Source organism: Drosophila grimshawi, unplaced genomic scaffold, assembly GCF_018153295.1.
Source record: "Drosophila grimshawi isolate 15287-2541.00 unplaced genomic scaffold, ASM1815329v1 contig_1367, whole genome shotgun sequence".
NCBI lineage: Eukaryota > Metazoa > Arthropoda > Insecta > Diptera > Drosophilidae > Drosophila > Drosophila grimshawi.
The window spans coordinates 9,349,286-9,367,181 of NW_025062889.1; the positions used below are offsets into that span (position 1 = coordinate 9,349,286).

Below are 17,896 nucleotides of genomic sequence, written 5' to 3' on the forward strand. Positions count from 1 at the left end.
TATAAATGTATGTATTTATATATATTTGAATGTGTATCTGCATATATTTATATAATATATCTAGATATATATTTTGTTTGTATTTACAAACTAGGCAAAACTGTATATCACTGTAAAAATAATTAACACTTCGATGGACAAGTGACCAGCATATGAATTAAAGTCTATAAGAGTTGAAGAAACCAATTTAAAAAAAAATCAAAACAAAAAAAAAAAAAATACATATATCATAATAACATTGTTAAGATTGTCGCAAGAACAATTAAAAAATAAATGGAAGAAACGAATGCGAAAGATAACTGAGAATTGAAGTCAGATCAGATCACATACAGTACATACTATATGTATCAACATATATGTTTGAAATCTATCAAAACATTGAAACAGAAAACAGAAAACAAAAATTATACATATGCATTGTATAAGCTTATTAAGTGTGGAAGTGTAATCATTTGCCACACAATATTATAGCACATTTCGGATTATCAAGTATGCATATACGGAAAATATCGATTATAAACTTAAATGTTAGCCCAGACGGAACCATACAGACCTAAATATTAATAATATAATAACGCAAATGTCCTAAGACATGCGAATACATGTAGTTTGATGTATGTATATGGCAATTGGAAGGCAGTTTAAACAGCAAACATTTAATGTAATATTGGTATAACGTAATTTTTAAAGTGAGGTACTATAAATAAAAATTATTAAATAATACAAATCATAATCGTGTTGTTTTTTTTTGAGGTGATTGTTCTGAATTACGGTCTTTCGTTATTGCAATTTAAGAAAAATGAGCAGATCTTGAGCAGACTATTTCAAATTTAACGTATTGAAATGCACAGCAGTTAAGACCAGTTGCTCTCAAACGTTTTACATTGAACAATTGCTCCTCACTTAACGAGCTGCTTGTATTTGAATAATAGGACATTTTTGGCTTAACAATGTTGTACTGGGAAAAATCTATAAGGTGGTAGTAATTTGTAACTATAATTTGATTTTTTCTCTCCAATGAATAATCATAAAATATATAAATATCGTTGAAACTGCTGCGTCGAAATGGTAAACAAATGTTAATAACAGCAAAAGGTTAACAGCCGTTGTATCGATATATCGAGAAAGTATATCGATAAAACCGGCTTTAGGATCTTTGAATATGTGAGCGCGAGCCAGAGATGTTCTGAAATTAATTAAGAAAAAACCAACAATAAATAAAAGTTCATGGGTAATCAGTAAGTTATTGTTAGAATATTAACTCAAATTTCTTAAATTAATAAAATATATTTTCTTATATTCTTATTTCGATTTTTATTTATGTCAGTTCGTTTTCACCTACTCTCGTATAATTCGATAGTCGTGAATTGCACATTCTGCTCTCTGCGCAGCTTTTATTCTCTTTCTTTCTCTCTAACGTTGTACTTTAAGTATAGCATTACATTTTAACTTTAACATAAGCATTTAAAATTCCATATTTCAGTTGGAGTTCTGCGTTCCGCTGAGACGGTTCGTGTTTTGTACGCATTTTGCGACGTGTTTCTTGGTGTGTGAAGTTTTATACGCAGAATATTGAAAAAAAAACATAGAGCGCAGCAGCATTTTGGTGTACAAGAAAAAGTGGTGCGCGAAACAGGAATTCTCCTTTGGTCTTCTTCTTCTGCAGCACAAGGTGTGTAAATAAGAATATTTGTCAATGCAGTCAGATGTAAAGAAAAACAATACCAATCAAAACTGTAAACAAAAGCGCGCAAATAAATCTGTATGAGTGTTTTCCTGTGTATGTGTTTGTGTGTTTGTCTATGGGCAACAGGGTCGCAACCTTATCAGTGCATAATTTATTAATTGATTAATACGTATAGCAATGATAATATTACAAACTTGACTTGCCGCAAGCGAAAGTTAATTGAATTGTAGTGCAACAATTGGCACGGATTGTGTCGAGCATTTTGCAATTTAATACGAGAATGAAAAGTGACAGCGGATGTGCCAATTTAGAATAAATATTAACACAAAAACTAACCACACAAAATGAGGATGTCTGTGCAAAAAGGAAGCTCTGAATATAATATAACATGTCTGAAATATACCGCCCTGTATTAGGTCATTTGGGGCGACAGTAAGTGGTTGATAGGCACAGCTTCATGCAAAAAAAAAAAGCACACGGCTCATTGTGGCGCAAGCCAAGACAGCCCCGGGCAGGCAGGCAAGCACCTGTCTACAATTAGAACTGCATAAGCAGTTTATTTTTATAAGGGAAACCCAGCTGCAAGCTGAGAGCTTCGCATGTGCGCTTACAGAGCCTGTAATCCTAACATACGCATGTTAGACACACAAACACTTGCGAGCAGCAAGCTGCTTTGGCGTTTACCGTTCGACACGTTTGTCCAAAATTAACTTATCAAGACAACAACATAAAATACATAATAATAACCGCTAAAGGCCAACAGCAACAACAGCAAGCAACGTGCATGCTTATTGGAAGAGAACGAGTGGAGAGAAATAGCAAGAGAGAGAAAGAGTGTAAAAAAGTGAGAAACAGGTAGCCTCGCTCTTCGCGGTCCGCGTGGGCGAGAGAGTAACTCAATTGAGCAAGCTTTTTTTTTGCACAGCTGATTATAAAATAGCGTGAGAAAGTGTGAGCTTATTTGCATGTTTATGTGTTGGCGTTATGCGTGTGTGTGTGTGTGAGAGTCTGAGTGACTTTACACAGCAGACTGACCCAGCTGGACACCAAACAACCTCAGGAAAAAAAAAAGAAACAGCAACGATGTCTTTACGACAACAGGTTCCGCCTGCTTGCTGTGCGTGTTTTGAGGGTTAATTAAACTCTTAGCTCCATACAATTTACCCCACATTTATTTGCTACATTACAAGGTCTAGGTAGGACTGTTAGTAGCGCCTACATTGACATACTTTTATTGCAGATTGAGTTTGTGTGCTGGCTGGCAAGTTGCCAAAAAAAAAAAACGGAAAACAAGTGCAACGACTAGCTGATGCTCTGTAACCAGCCCTTTCATTTGTTGTTAGTGGATGTACTCACAACTATATGTGCCAATGGCTTTGCTTCTTCTTCTTTTTATACTTATATATATAAATATATATATATATATACTTTACTTAAAATATATAACTATATACTCTTCTGCTCTTCTCCTTATAATCAGAGTATTAAAGTTTTGAGTCTGTCAAAGTTTTCTACATATTTCTCATAGGTACCTGAATGATAAATACAAATAAAAATAGGAACAGGGTCGCCAGTGCTTACCTAGTTAATTTGCCATTAAATAATTTGATACGCTTTCAATTTAAATTTGCATTTGAAATGTTACCTGAATGAATAAGCGCTAAGATTAATGTTAACTTCTGCAATTACGCTCGTTGTTAATGAAATAGATATAAAGAATAAAATAAGCATATGTAAATTTAATGATCTAGGTAGTAATCCACTTGCTTACATTAGCTTATGTCAGCAGACATATTTAAATGAGCTTCCACAGAAATAACAAAACTTACAGGCAATTTCGCTGAGCATACCCTTCTGCCCATATTTGGAACGGGTATTTGCGCATAAAATTAATTTTATGAAGATGTAGCGGCATCTCTCTGAATTATTTTTGAAGCAGCAATTAAAACTTTGATGAGGGTCTTAATGGTGTTTTCAATTTGTTTGACACGTAAAAACTGAATACTGTTTTTGCCACTTCAAATGTTGAATATGGCGCATCACAATAAAACATATAATCGGCAGATAAGTATTTATTGGTATTAAGACATACGTTTTTGGCTCAGCGTAGTCCTAAATCAAGCTGAATCTAACCTTTAAACGCCTACCTTATCCGCCAATATAGCTGCTCTTGCTCTTTTGGCCTTTCCGTTTGGACCGGCAACAGCTTCAGGTGGGCTTTGCAGCCTGGATGTGTGTGGATGTGTGGGTGTTTGGGGTTTGGTTGTGTCGTCCATATCCTGGCTGCATTTCCTGTTCGCAAAATAAAATTGTAAACTGCGCAATTGCTGCGCAATTTGTTGTTGTCTCGCTTGCAAAGTTATTTAAAGTTTGTGGCGCAGCTTGCATATATTTGCAAATTCTTTAGCAATTGCGTAATTTGAATTTAAATTCATAAGTTCTTTTCATTTTTATACTTACAGGCAAGTTAAGCAGCAATCAAGCTGTGGCTCTACTCTCAAAGTTATTGTGCTTGCTGTTGCCGGGTAACCAATCGACAAGGTCACTGCATAAAATACCAACAACAACATTAAAAACAACAACAACAAGAACAAGAACAACTTGACTATCACTGGAACTAAACGTTGCACGCACGTAAGTTGCCTGTTTACTTTTGCCGTATACTGACTGAAAGTAAATATGCATATACAAAAATATTGCTTGGGCCGCCGAGCTAATGTTAAAGCAACCAACTTCTCCCACACGCACTCTAATAGTGCCTATTGATTTCTAAACAATCAGCACTGTTTAATAATGCAGAACAGTTAGAGAGAGTACTAATGCACCTAAGAGTCCATATTCTATAGCGTCTAAGTTTGCTTCGAATAAGCTGTACGTTTCGGCGTTTCTAATATCTAATATCTTTTATCTAATATTTCATTTAATAACCAACAATCTGTAAAATTCACTTACAATTTGGATTTGAAAGATTGACTTAAAATATAGATTTGATAAATCACCATTGTAAACTAATTGCCAAGCTTAACTCTCAAATTGTTGGTAATAGAGCAACTCGTGGGGGACTTCGGTGTTAGAGTATATTAAAAACAGTCTATTTTATTGGGGCTGTTCAGTCTTTCACTTTGTTTACAGTACATAAAAAGTGTGTTAGGCTGTTCACAAAAGAAACCATTGTGTCTCGTATGAAACTGCTGCCTACAGCTTATTTAAGACAAGCCAACACACAAATCGTGATTCGTAGGTTTAGTTTGTAGTTTACAACACACACACACAAACTGAGATATTTATATATTTGTGGCTTAGCTAATATTCACAATGGATTACACCACCTAGTTGTAGCAGTAGAGTTAAGTGTTTTATTCTTTATACTATTTAATACAATTAAATTATGTTAAGGTCAATTTAAAAATCGCATTTCCCATCCAAATTGATACTCGGCCACATAATAAACGTCCAACAATTTGATAAAGGTAAATGCACACTTGTCAGTCCAACTTATATTCAACTGATTCCCTTTAAGCTACTTTAGTATGCTTCAATGCAGATCGTGTAAACAAAGCTAAGGAAAAAGGGACCAGATTTTTTGTTGTAAAATAAATTTGTAAATAATTCAACACTGATTTGTTTTTCGCTTTTTACGCATATATTGAATCTTTTTTTCTTTTTTTTTTTTGTATTTTGGCTTTTCCTTTTTGTTGCCACATTTTTTCTTATGTAAAAATACACTGTGCAAAAGGAATTGAACTTCCCGCTGCATATACTTAATATGCTAATCAAATTTGTGTGTGTGTGTGTGTGTGTGTGTGCTGTAACTGCTGCTAACTTGCGCTACATGTTCCTAACTTTTCCTACAGCCACACATACACATGTAAGTAAAAGTATCTGTGTATTTCTGTATTTTTGCCGTCGAAGTTTCGTCTCACTCACGCCACAATGTGGACTTCTTTTTTTTTTGCATCACGAGCCGTTGTTCATTTAGTTGTTCCCTTGAGGCTGCGAACAAATTTTGGCTTTTCGACCTTAACGCTGTGCGCCCACATCAGGACCCCAACATGTTGGCCTTGCCACACATACACACACACACAGACACACACGTACTTTTCGTTTTTTGCACAACGCTGCTGAAGCATTTGTCAATTGACCCTTGACTTTCTTTCTTCAAAGCTGTCTGCTCGCAATGAGGTACTCGTTTGGGTTTATTGCTGCCGTTTTGGCCCTGCCTGGGTCTGGGTCTCGGTCTGGGTCTGAGTATGGTTCTAGGTCTGGGTCTTAGGACCCTCAAAATCATTGCATGCGATTGTTTTGCCTGCTACTTGCACTTGCTAGCCTGCCTTGCTAGCCTTGCATATCATTTGCTTTTGCCCTTGAGCTGAACGGATTAATGTTTGAAGTGCAACCTTTGTGTGCTGGAAATCCAACTAACTACCTTAAATTGATTAAGTTGCGGGCTCTGCGGCATTTGATAATTAAACTTTGCCTTTCTTATACCCTAAACCCATTAAGAATGGGCAAAAAGTTGTGCAAAAGTATGTAAGAGGCAGAAGTAAGCATGCCGCAGCAGACACCACAAAATATATATACATATTCTTAATCAGCATCTGGAATATATGTATATATATATCAGTGATTGCTAGCATCCCTACCATAATTTGTTGAGAGTTTAATTTAATCATGAAAATCAAGCGAGAATCGTGTTTTGTAAGTTTGAATGTAGTATTAATCTGGATATCAAACCATGATTAAGAAGCGATGGCTTTTGAATATTTAATTTGTTCATTATTCGCTTTCCAATTGCATTTAACAGCGCAAATCCCATCGGTAATTTTGTGGTTTGACTGCGATGACGGACGAGGCAGAAAACCACATATTATAATGGCTCACATATAGGACTTTAATGTATATATCTATATATATATATATATATATATATATATATATATGTAGATATGTGTGTACACTTTTGTATGTACATAAATTCGCAAAACACATTGGTATGCATTCAATTTGTGGGTGTTTTGTGTGTGTGTGTGTGCGAGTGTGTGTGTGTGTGTGTGTGTGTGGTTGTGCGTGTATCACGCATTCCCAAGGAGCTAGAGACAAATTCCCATCGATCTCAGCCTTGTGTTGGCCCAAATCGTTGCGTATACGTAATATATGCATGTATTTTCATGCGTTTGGTTTAATTTCATTATCAATGCCAATGCTGACTGCTGTTTTATTATACATATATATATATATATATATTATACATATATATATAATGTGTACAACTGCTCAACTGTCACGCACAATTTCATTGGCATCTGTGTGCTCCTCGTCTTTGTGTGTCTATCTCTATGTTTGTCAGATTCTTAAATGTTTCGCAGGCTGAATTGAGGGCATGTATTATTTTTAGTAAATATTACAATGCAAATACACAACTGATTGTGTAGAAGTGAAAATTATTGATAAAAATACAAAGAGCTTTGCTAACAATTGGGTGTTAATCTAGTCACGTCAATGTTCCTGTGTTGCTATACATTTATTTACTTATCTCTCTTTCTCTCTCTCGTTGTCTTTCTCTCTCTCTCTCTCTCTCTATTTTGATATCTGTCTTGCTCTTGACATTGTGTTATTATTTATGTGTTATTTATTAAAAATGCCCATTGCGTGTTACTATTTATAAAATAAGGAAAGCAAACCTTTTTTTATAGTCAGTTTTTATTTTTAACTAGTTATTATTAAAGTAGGCATGATTATTATTAGCTACAGAGCATTAGCCAGTCGTTGCAGTCCAATTACATAGAGCTCTCTCAACATGGGTTGTCTCTGCGCTTGTCGTCGTCATTTCCACTTATGATTCCGAGACGATTAATGACAATAAATGCGCACAATGCAATTTTATTCAACGTGTCACTGAGTGAATGCTTTGAATGCATTCAACTGCTGACTCTCAGTTTCTCACATTCTGATTTTCATTTTCGTTTTGAGTACATCTCTCCCTCTCCCTCTCTCTTTCTCTCTCTCTATATATATATATATATATATATACATATATCTCTCTCTGCATTTCAGCTCTCACTGTTTGTTTTGTTTGCATTGAAACGATTTGATTTGAGTGGAATTTGTATTCAACTATATTTACGCCATATGATTTGCATTTCATTGTCGTCTCTCGAAGCGCGACGCTCGCGTCAGCTTGTAAACATTTTCAAACAACAATATATATAGTCTATATATATATATATATTTATATGTATATACATAAATAAATACAAATTAGTGTTTGTTTTCATTTTTTTTCGCTTTTGCGCGCGCGTTTTTATTTTTAGTTTTGTTTTGGGTTATTGCAAAATGCGTCTACGTAGTATTAAATATGCGACAAGTGTGTTGTAAGTGTTTTGTATGCAACTTGTGAAAACGCTTTCAAGACCTGCATCCAATTCTGCATTCTTTTCTCGACTCTGTCCAGCGGCCACAGGATGAGCAGCAACAGAAACAGCAACAATGACGGCGGCGGAGGAGGGAGTTGCCCATTGCCCACAACACCAACAGCTGCTGCTGCTGCTGCTGCTGCTACAACTACAACAGCTGCTGCTGCAACTGCAACGGCAACTGCAACTGCAACAACAACTGCAACGGCAACGGCAACTGCAACAACAACTGGCTCAAGTCGCCGATTGGTACATTTGACTGGCGGCAATCGTGGAGCTGCCATGGGCAATGTTGTTGGCTGGCTGAAGCAGGTTTCTGTTTATCCAACTCCCAACTCTCTTATCTAGTTGGCCCTTCTATCTATCTGTTGTATCTATTTGTTGTTTGCTGCACACCAAACTACAACCATAGCTTTAGCTGCTATAACAATAGCCAAGTAGCTGCTTAGGAGCTGCTCGGCTCCAATTACCACACCAAATTACACTCGCATCCGCACACACAAACTAGACACACACCGCAAACACTAGCAAACACTCGCAAACACTTGAGCAATCCTTGTTGTATTCGTAACAATATCCTTCACAAGCAATTCCATGTTCCAAGCACATGTTACCCTTAAATTCCGCCCCCAACCCGTTCCTCTCCCTGTGTACCAATCTGGCATTTTAGCTTGAATATATTATATATATTGCATAAGTTGAATTGAAAAGATTTTCGAAATAAGTGAAACTCTTACAATATAAAAGAAGAAGAGTTCACGACTAGCAGCAACTCTCTGCCCAGATACATTGCATGCTGTGCCTTTCGATTAAAAAAAAAAACAGCTCAAAAATTAGCAAGAAATTTTTGTTTTTGGGAAAAACCATATTTCGAGTCTTATATTTTCGATTCTACTACTTTAAGCTTTGATGTTATTATTTGTTGAATATTTAACTGACTATTTGTTTCAATTACTTTTCTTGAATTGCTTAATTAAGATACATTTTAAATTCTTTTTTTTTTGGTTCCTTAAATTATGTCCTCGCTTTTGCTTTTCAGAAAAGTGTACAGGTTCATTATGTTTATTATTTTTTAATTTTATTAGTTCGTTATTTCGTTGGGTTTAACATATTTTTTTTCAGATTTTGATCATTTTATTTGTGTTTAATAACCACTTTTATTTTCCAAAGGACCTCAATAATTTGTGTTATTTGGGTCTATTCCAGCTTGGAGCTTATTTTATGTCGCCCTTCTTGACCACCCGCTCAATTCTAACAAAAATCGGCTATGTATGTATAAACTGAATGCCAGCAGCTAAAATGCCAGCAAAACTAATCTCTCCTTGATGTTGTTTGTCAGTCCATCGATGTTGTGTGCTCGTCTCGCTATCCTGTTGATAATATATATGTTGTATCCCATTTCTGATCTGCATGTAATTCTACATTTTTGTAGGCTTCCATTGAGGTGCGGGACGCTGGCACTCGGACGCTCTCCATGCTTCAGAGCACAAATCCGAATTTTCGATCTTTGGACTTATCGCTAGCGCCAACGGTGTCCGTTTCCCCCTCTTCGAGCAGTGTGCCGACCACGACGAGCGCCGAGGGTTCGCTGAGTGGCTCCACAATTGTGTTCGACAGCGAGGATACCTGCGATACCAAATTGTTGACACGAACTCGCGCCTACGCGTCCGTTAGCCAACCGCAGAGTCCGCGGCATCGATTCCGTTTCACTCCGAACGGGATGAACGGACGATCGACATCGATATCGTCGCAGCTGGAGAAGACCAAGAAGCTGCTAAAGATGACGGAGGGCGAGGATAAGCCATTGACCATATTGCACTACAACGATGTCTACAACATTGAATCCATGGGCGAAACTGAGCCAATTGGTGGCGCCGCCCGCTTTGCCACAGCCATCAAAAGCTATGCGCATCTGAATCCACTCGTACTGTTCAGCGGGGATGCCTTCTCCCCAAGCATGCGTATGTATCACAATAATACCCAATAATCCGTATCGGTTATCCGCATCACTTATCAGTTAATTAATAATCAAATTTATGTCCCCTTCATTTCCGCACAGTGAGCACCTTCACGCAGGGCGAGCAAATGGTTCCTGTGCTCAATCAGGTGGGCACACACTGCGCCGTCTTTGGCAATCATGATTTCGGTGAGCTTAAAACATGATTTCATTATTAATTTAAGACGCTGACAAAAAGTGAAAGGTGAATTTGGAAAATGTTAAAAATAATAAAGATTCAATTTAAAGTGATTCTCAATGTGAATCAAGCAGAACACAAAAGCCCAGTTGCTTTTTAATGTTGTTTTTAAGTTTAAAGTATTTGTTTTGCTATAAATAAAATCGGCTTTAAATCATTAAACTGAAGCTGTAGAAGAATGTAAAAACATTGTTAACCCTTTTTTCTAGTCAAGGATTGTGTTGGGGTAAATAAAGAAAAAGTGCATCAATTTGTATTTTAGAGTCTTTTAAGGTATTGCAAACAGTTAACAGTAGGACTCTAATTAATGGACGTGGAACAGTTGAAGATTGTTGTTGTTAATTGCACATTGAAAACATCTGTCAAGTGTAAGCCCAATATTAATATGCTTATCTATTACTTATTAGATCACGGTCTGGATGTGCTGGTCAAGTTGATCAAACAAACGGAGTTTCCCTGGCTAATGTCCAATGTGGTTGACAACGAAACTGGCCGTCCGCTCGGTGGTGGCAAAATCACCCATTTCATTTTGCACAATCAAATCTCGATTGGCCTGATTGGGTTGGTGGAGCGCGAATGGCTTGAAACCCTACCCACCATCGATCCCACCGAAGTCACCTACATTGACTATGTGGAGGCAGGGAATCGGCTCGCTCGCGAGCTGCGCAACGAGGGCTGCGATCTGATCATTGCCCTGACGCACATGCGTACACCTAACGACATCAATCTGGCCGAGAAATGCAATGGCATCGATATCATCCTCGGTGGGCACGATCATGTGCGCGAAGTGACCGAAATCAATGGCAAAATGATTGTCAAATCCGGCACAGATTTCCAGCAGTTCTCCGTCATAACCATCGAGCGACAGGCCAACAATCGCACACAGTTCACCACGGATGTGAAATGCGTGGATGTCACGGCCAAAATACCTGAGGATCCCCTGCTTAAGCAGGAACTAGCCAAATATGCCAGTAAGTGGATCTAATCAGAACAACTACTGTATATATTATAAGTAATTTTATTCTTCATTCCGCTTTCAGAATTCATTGAGAGCAAGTTGTCAGATGTAATGGGTATCTTTAGTGTGGAGCTTGATGGACGCTTTTCGCGTGTGCGTACCCAGGAAACGAATCTGGGCAATTGGGTGTGCGATGTCGTCTTGGCAGCTGTGGGTGCCGATGTGGTTATATTAAATGGTGGCACCTTTCGCTCGGACCGCATACATCCCGTGGGCCCATTCACAATGGGCGATCTGGTTAATGTAATACCCATGCGCGATCCATTGATACTGGTGGAGGTGACGGGCAGAGTGCTGTGGCAGGCATTGGAGAATGGCGTGTCCGCATATCCCAAGCTGGAGGGTCGCTTTCCACAGGTGGCAGGCATTAGTTTTGCATTCGATCCGCAAGGGGAGCCGGGCAAACGCATAGATCCCCAACTCATACAGGTGGGCGATGAGTATCTGAACTTGGAGCAGACCTACAAGCTGTGCGTCAAGAGCTACTTATTCATGGGCTGCGACGGCTACACAATGTTCAAAGAAACCAAAGTGCTGGTAAGATGCTTGTGAATATTCCTCTAATTTAAATATATGTATAAAGTTTATTATTCCAACTTTCAGATGGATGACGATGCGTGTCCAGAGCTGGGCATAACGCTGCAGAATCATTTCAAGGCCATTAATTCGCGAAAGTGTGGCCAGAATACAAAGCATCGACAGTCGCTGGTGACACTGTCACGTCGGCATAGCCTCGTGCAATGCCTTGACAGTCTGGATCTCGATGGTCCATCGCCCATACGCAAACTATCTGTGGGTCATCACAACAAGTCTCTGGATCTGACCCATGGCAATTCACAGAAGGTAAGAGTGAAATTTGAACAAACTCTGCATCAATAATTAAACCATGTTCAAAGTTAACTAATACATTTCTTGGCTTGGCAGATGCTGCGTCGCGCCTCGCTGGATGATCTGGAGCAGTCCACATGCGATCTAGCACCTCAGCTGGAGCACCGCATTGTTATGATACAGAACGAAGAGGTAAATGCCACAAGTTTACTCTATTCTTCTAGAGACTTCTCTAAATGTTTTTTTGCTCTAATTTTGCAGCATTATCGTCAGCTGCTGTTCAAGAAGGATGCGCAGATTATGAACTCAACCATTACCGAGGCGGAGGACGAGTAAATTTCATTATTTTTCTATTTTTGCGTGCATTTAATTTTGATTAATTTTGATTTTTCAATTTCTTTTGTTTCGTTTGTTTTATAGTTACAAATGTAGGCAACTTGAAACGAGTTGTAGGGCAGTAACCGATTTGGAAAGACATATGTGAGTTAAGGAAGTACAGTTAGTAGTCCAAGTTTAGTTATGCATCGATGGAGATCGTCTTATTTATAAATATAATTAGGTCTGATATGATACGATACGTTATTTATTGATGTTGTTATTATTATAATTAATTTTTTATTAAGTTTGATTAAAAACGATTTAAGACTTCTTTAAAGACGGCAACAGAAACCAACGCGAAGTTGATATTGATATTAATATTGTATGTACCTAAAGTTTAACATAAGTTTAGATAAATTACTAAATTAAGTTGATGCAAAGATAAAAGATTTTAAGACACATACCTTTGATTTATATATATTTATGGTTTTATCATACACAACCTGAGACGAGCTTCAAAAAATTGTTAAAAAAAAACACACACCCACACAAAGGTATATAAAAATTGTACACGCAGAAATTCCGTCAAAACATTTCCAGTTAGACTCTTCTCAGCAATGGTTGTAGCAGTATTTTGTATGTATTTTAGTTTTATGTTCTCTAAGTAAACTCTTAGCTAGTGTGCATGGGTCCGGTTCGGGTAATGATATTAGAGGAAAGCAAGCAATATTTTCGAGAGCTACACAAATGTGTTTAGGATATTGGATGTAGGTATTGTATGAGCATATATATATATGTATATTTTATGGCCATTTTAGGAGTGCTGTAAACTGTTTTGAAAACAATGCAATCATTAACTATATATACACAAACACAATTGAATCAGTACATAATCTAAAAGATTTTTAAACCAGAAAGGGAAAGACCCACAACGTTTTGGCAATTGTTCCTTAGCCAAGCAACAAAGTAGCATACCTTTCCAAAAATAAACTATATGTAAAACATAGTAAATGCAGTGGCGCAAAATTTTAGACAAATGCAATTGAATTGCCAACTATAAATACAACATATATACGTATATATATATATATATATATATATCTGTATATATATGCGTGAGTGTGCGAGCAAAATGCAAAAACAGACCAATGAATTCAATTAAACCATAGAAGGGACGAGACAGGTACTGAAATAGTTTCTCAAGATATGCGTAAATAAATGTCCATGCTTTAAATACAACAGTTAACTAAATGTACAATATAGTATACATATATCAAAAATAAATAAATAAATATATATATATATATATTTAGAGTTTTGACAGCCGCAAATAGACATTTAATTGAATATTTTTACGTTAAAAGGCCAGTTTCACTTTTCTACAACATATTTCTTTATCTCACAAATATATACATCTTTTTTTGCGAACACTTCTCTCCAGTTTCAACAACTTAACAAGCTCAAATCTAATTGGTATAAAAACACAAACTATTTTATTCAATATGCTGTTAAACATATTGGAAAAATCGCTTTATGTAAAACATTTATTAATACAAATAAAAAAATCTTTTGCTTCATGTGGCAAACAAATTTCATTTCGTTAGTCAATTTAAGGGAAGCACTTGGTTAGTCTATAAGGGTCGTGAGTCGGGGAGGTTAATACTATAACTGTAGTTTAGCTTAAACGCTTTGAAACACTTTCGGGAACTTAGAAACTATAAATTGGCATACGCATCGTCGCTCAATAGAACTGCAGCACAAGGGTCTTAATGGCACTGGCTATGTGGAAGGCACAATCGCGCACCTCCAGCGTATTCTTCTGTATGGCCAGCTTATCGTCTGCCTCGATGGACTTTTGCAGATTCTCGCACTCGTGCTGGATGAGTATATTCTTGCGTGTCAGCTGCTTGAGAGTCTCGCGCGTTGTCTCGTTCGCATTTGGTGGCTGTGGAAGTTTAAGAGAATAGTCTCAGTGTAATAGCTGGTTTCTAGCATCGGTTCAGCTTTAAAACTAACCAGATTTGCATATAGCGCTATCAGGTCTGTCACAGCGCTCCGAATACGTTCACCATGTGGCGCAACGGATTGCTTCTCAGCCTCAGTGGTTGGATGCATGGCCTGTATGAGCTCCTTGAGACAGCGTGTGACCAGATCGGAGCGCAGCTTGACCTCCTCGCCAAATGGCTTGCCATCGCCAGCCATTTGGTACATGCTCGTTGTGTTGCGCACATCGTTGTTGCCCTTGGCCAAATTGTTGGCCAGGCGACGCTCATACATGCTGGCGGGTCGCTTGATAGTCGATTGATTGGAAGAGTTGTTCGATGAGGCACTGTCCGCACCAGCAGCAGCAGCTGCAGCATTGCTGCTGCCTTCCGGCAGTGACATGGGCTCATGCTCCGAGTCTGGACTGTTTAGACTCAAATCAATGCGACTAACAAAAGAACAAAAATAAATAAAAGGAAAATATAATTAATTAAATGAAAATTGAATTGAAGTAAATTATAAGGCGGCTCACAGTGGCTCATCGTAGACGCTGTTGTTGGAGGCGCTGTTGAATTGTGATTTCAGCTGCGAATTCTCGCTGGACAGCTGCTGCACCACATTCTTCAGCTGATTGATCTCACTTTTGTATTCGTTGAGCTGTTTCCGCAGCGTTTCCATTTCGTCCGCATTGCGTGGCGGAGTGTGTACAACGGCCTGGGTGTTGAAATAAATAAATAAATAATAAGTAAAACAAAAGAAACGTAACTAATAATGACTAAAAGCTATGAATAATGACACTAATTCAAGTTAAACTACACTTTTACATGAGCAACTAATTTTATTTGACTGTCGACCATGGACTAGAAAAGCTTACAACTAGTTGGGGTATCTACTAATGAGGTTTGCATATAGTCTATATGTCTGTATATATTTTATATGTGTCTAGGCACTACATTGACCATTTGAATACACTTGTTTCTTTGGGAGGGGGCTCAGTCTAACCGAAGCTATTGTTCAGCTTGAGTATCTTTTGGCGCATTAGGTTTACCTGCTGCGCCATTGGCGGCACCGGTGCATAGTCATCATCGCTAGCCACTGGATCGTAGATTGGCTCATCATCCGACAGATTTGGATCATGCATGCTCTGCTCAAACGAGCTGCTGTACATGGTTGAGTTGTTGCCATACGGCAACAACTGCAGCGACTGCGTTGCCAACGGCGCGTCCAACGGCCTCAAATTGGCCATATTCTGTCGTCGCAGCGCATCGATTAGCACATCAGTTAGCAGTCCGGCGAACTCGGCGCGATTGAAACGTGCCAGCTTCTGGCGACCCTGTTTGTTGTAAGGTTAAATTAATTAATAAACTATGCGATAGTTGGATAGTACGGCATGGTCAGACCTGATTGCGAGTGGCGCTCAAAAATGGGTTTGCTGGCAGAAATGGCACCGTCGCATGCTCAGCATTCAGCGTGCTTGTGGACCAAACTATAAAGAGAGGTATCAAATGCAATGTTATGTAAAACTCAAGTTCAAGTTTATGCAGTATTCAGAACTAAATAGACAGTTGAGTCGATATAGTTGTACTATATCCATCCTGTACCTATAATCTTGATGAGCATCAGTAATCGAATCGATATAGTCTGTATCAATTCCAACTGGGCTCTCAATGAAATCTCATTAAAGTATATAATATCATTGGCATATGTCTGTCTGGGAGTTTAATCAAAATAATATTGTTCCTGGTTTTACTCACTGGCTTCGCATTCGCGACGATCGACTTCGTCGTACAGATCCATGACGAGCTCCTCAAACATCTTATTGGGCACCAGCTGCAGCTTGCCGCGTGCTATTTTCAATTGTTCACTGATCTCGCCACTGTTTGTATCCGGAATGATCAAGTGGCGACCACACTGCAAATGATTCCAGCATTATTATTATCTATATGAAATTGTTATCAAATATGGGAATCTTACAGCATGATCTGGCTTCTTGCCGCCCATGAACACAATGAGTCTGTCTGTCACATCGTACATGGCGTCCAGCAGACGCTCTGCAATGGTGCTATGATTGTTGGCCTTGGCCAACTCCAGGGGCGTCATTCCATTCCCATCCAATGCGTTCACATCAGCGCCATAGATGAGCAACATTTCAATTTGCGAGGCTTGGCCAAATTTGGCCGCCATGTGCAACGGCGTGGAGCACTTCTCCTCATGATAGTAATTGGGATCGGCGCCCTGTACGAGGAAACGCAACGATGTCTCCAGATTGCTGGTGCGGACGCTGGCATGCAGCTGCCGACTCAGCTCCTGTTCGAGACTACTGCCACCGCCGCTGGAATCGTCATCATCCTGTAGGCTGGGCTTTAGTACAAAATTTAAATTGACATGCTTGGCCTTGATGAAATCCGATTTGGTTGGATGCAGTGCATCCTTGGGCGTTGGCTTGCGCCACCGAGGCACATGTTTGCCGCCCGACGAATTTGTGCTGCCATCCAACAGATGATGCTCCCAGACACTGTTGGCCCCATGTGCGTTCAGCGAATTGACAAAATTCAGCACCGATGGCTCCCAATTGCCCTGACGCAGCGATTTCACAATGGAAATGTGCCGTCCCAGGCTGCGATGCACCGAGCAACAGTCCGCGCACAACAAAATGCCACGATTGATGGATGCCCAAGAGGGATCTGGAAGAGGGAAATTGTTAAACATGTAATTTATAGTATATAGGAAAACCCCTCTGACTAACCCGATGCTCCGCAATCGCCGCAGACTTCGGTTTGCAGACGGGATTTGCTGCGCGACATTTTGTTGGTCGATTTGCGTCTGCTGCTGCTACTTGTGGGCGTGTTGCTGTCTCGAACGTCGGCCTCTGGCGCTATAAATAACTTCTTATGCGCTTCGATTATGCTGCTGGCGAAACACATTCATGCATTTTTCACCTAAACACGGGGAGCGATAAAAAAAAAGTTGATAAATTTTTTATTGAGATTAAATCGCGAGTGAGTCAGTGTGGAGACTGAAACTGTGACACTGCCGCTGTTAGACTAAACTTGTTAACAGCGCTCGGGTCACAATCGAATCAATTATGGAAATTACTTTTAATTAAAAGTGTGTCGCTGCCTTCTTGTTGCTGCACTTTTTCCAATTCCAATTCAAAGCCAGACACAGCACAAAACAGCACAAGTGTACATACAAACAATGTTTATTTATAAACAGCGCAGGGTTGCCGCGTTGTACGAGTCTGTTTATGTTGCGCATATTTAGCAGAGCAATCCATTGCAGACAAAAATTATAATTGCAAATGATTAAATGCATTTTTTATATTGAATTTTCATTGTAGATAGTTATTTATTAAATATGTTCCGCTTACATTAGGCATATATTTAAAGTCTTCCACAGTCTGGCAGCACTGTGGAGTTACCATACTGTTGTCTTGCTTCTGTCGTAGCAACAG

General features: G+C 38.7%; 2 protein-coding genes across 5 annotated transcripts; one reads left to right on the plus strand and one right to left on the minus strand.

Moving 5' to 3' along the window:
- The first annotated feature begins 1,534 nt into the window (after positions 1-1,534).
- LOC6559575 (mannosylglucosyl-3-phosphoglycerate phosphatase) lies at positions 1,535-13,529 on the plus strand. 4 transcript variants are annotated; one of them, XM_032734705.2, is made up of 11 exons: positions 1,535-1,672; positions 4,150-4,321; positions 9,307-9,369; positions 9,533-10,061; positions 10,160-10,246; positions 10,703-11,266; positions 11,336-11,850; positions 11,917-12,156; positions 12,238-12,333; positions 12,403-12,473; positions 12,562-13,529. In XM_032734705.2, exons 3-11 carry the CDS (start codon positions 9,322-9,324, stop codon positions 12,623-12,625), a joined length of 2,214 nt encoding a protein of 737 aa, XP_032590596.1. In that variant the 5' UTR covers positions 1,535-1,672; positions 4,150-4,321; positions 9,307-9,321; the 3' UTR covers positions 12,626-13,529. The 4 variants fall into 4 exon arrangements, with proteins under 4 accessions (XP_032590596.1, XP_032590598.1, XP_001986262.2 ...); XM_032734707.2 differs by lacking the exon at positions 9,307-9,369; XM_001986226.3 differs by lacking the exons at positions 1,535-1,672; positions 4,150-4,321; positions 9,307-9,369 and adding an exon at positions 8,290-8,412.
- Positions 13,530-13,828: 299 nt separating this feature from the next.
- On the minus strand, positions 13,829-17,637 carry LOC6559576 (ARF GTPase-activating protein Git). The gene is made up of 9 exons (XM_001986227.3): positions 17,539-17,637; positions 17,189-17,381; positions 16,417-17,126; positions 16,197-16,353; positions 15,843-15,928; positions 15,491-15,775; positions 14,975-15,156; positions 14,476-14,890; positions 13,829-14,404 (listed from the first exon to the last, which is right to left on the minus strand). The coding sequence occupies exons 2-9, from the start codon at positions 17,364-17,366 to the stop codon at positions 14,201-14,203; spliced, it is 2,217 nt and encodes a 738-aa protein (XP_001986263.2). The 5' UTR covers positions 17,367-17,381; positions 17,539-17,637; the 3' UTR covers positions 13,829-14,200.
- Positions 17,638-17,896: the final 259 nt, after the last annotated feature.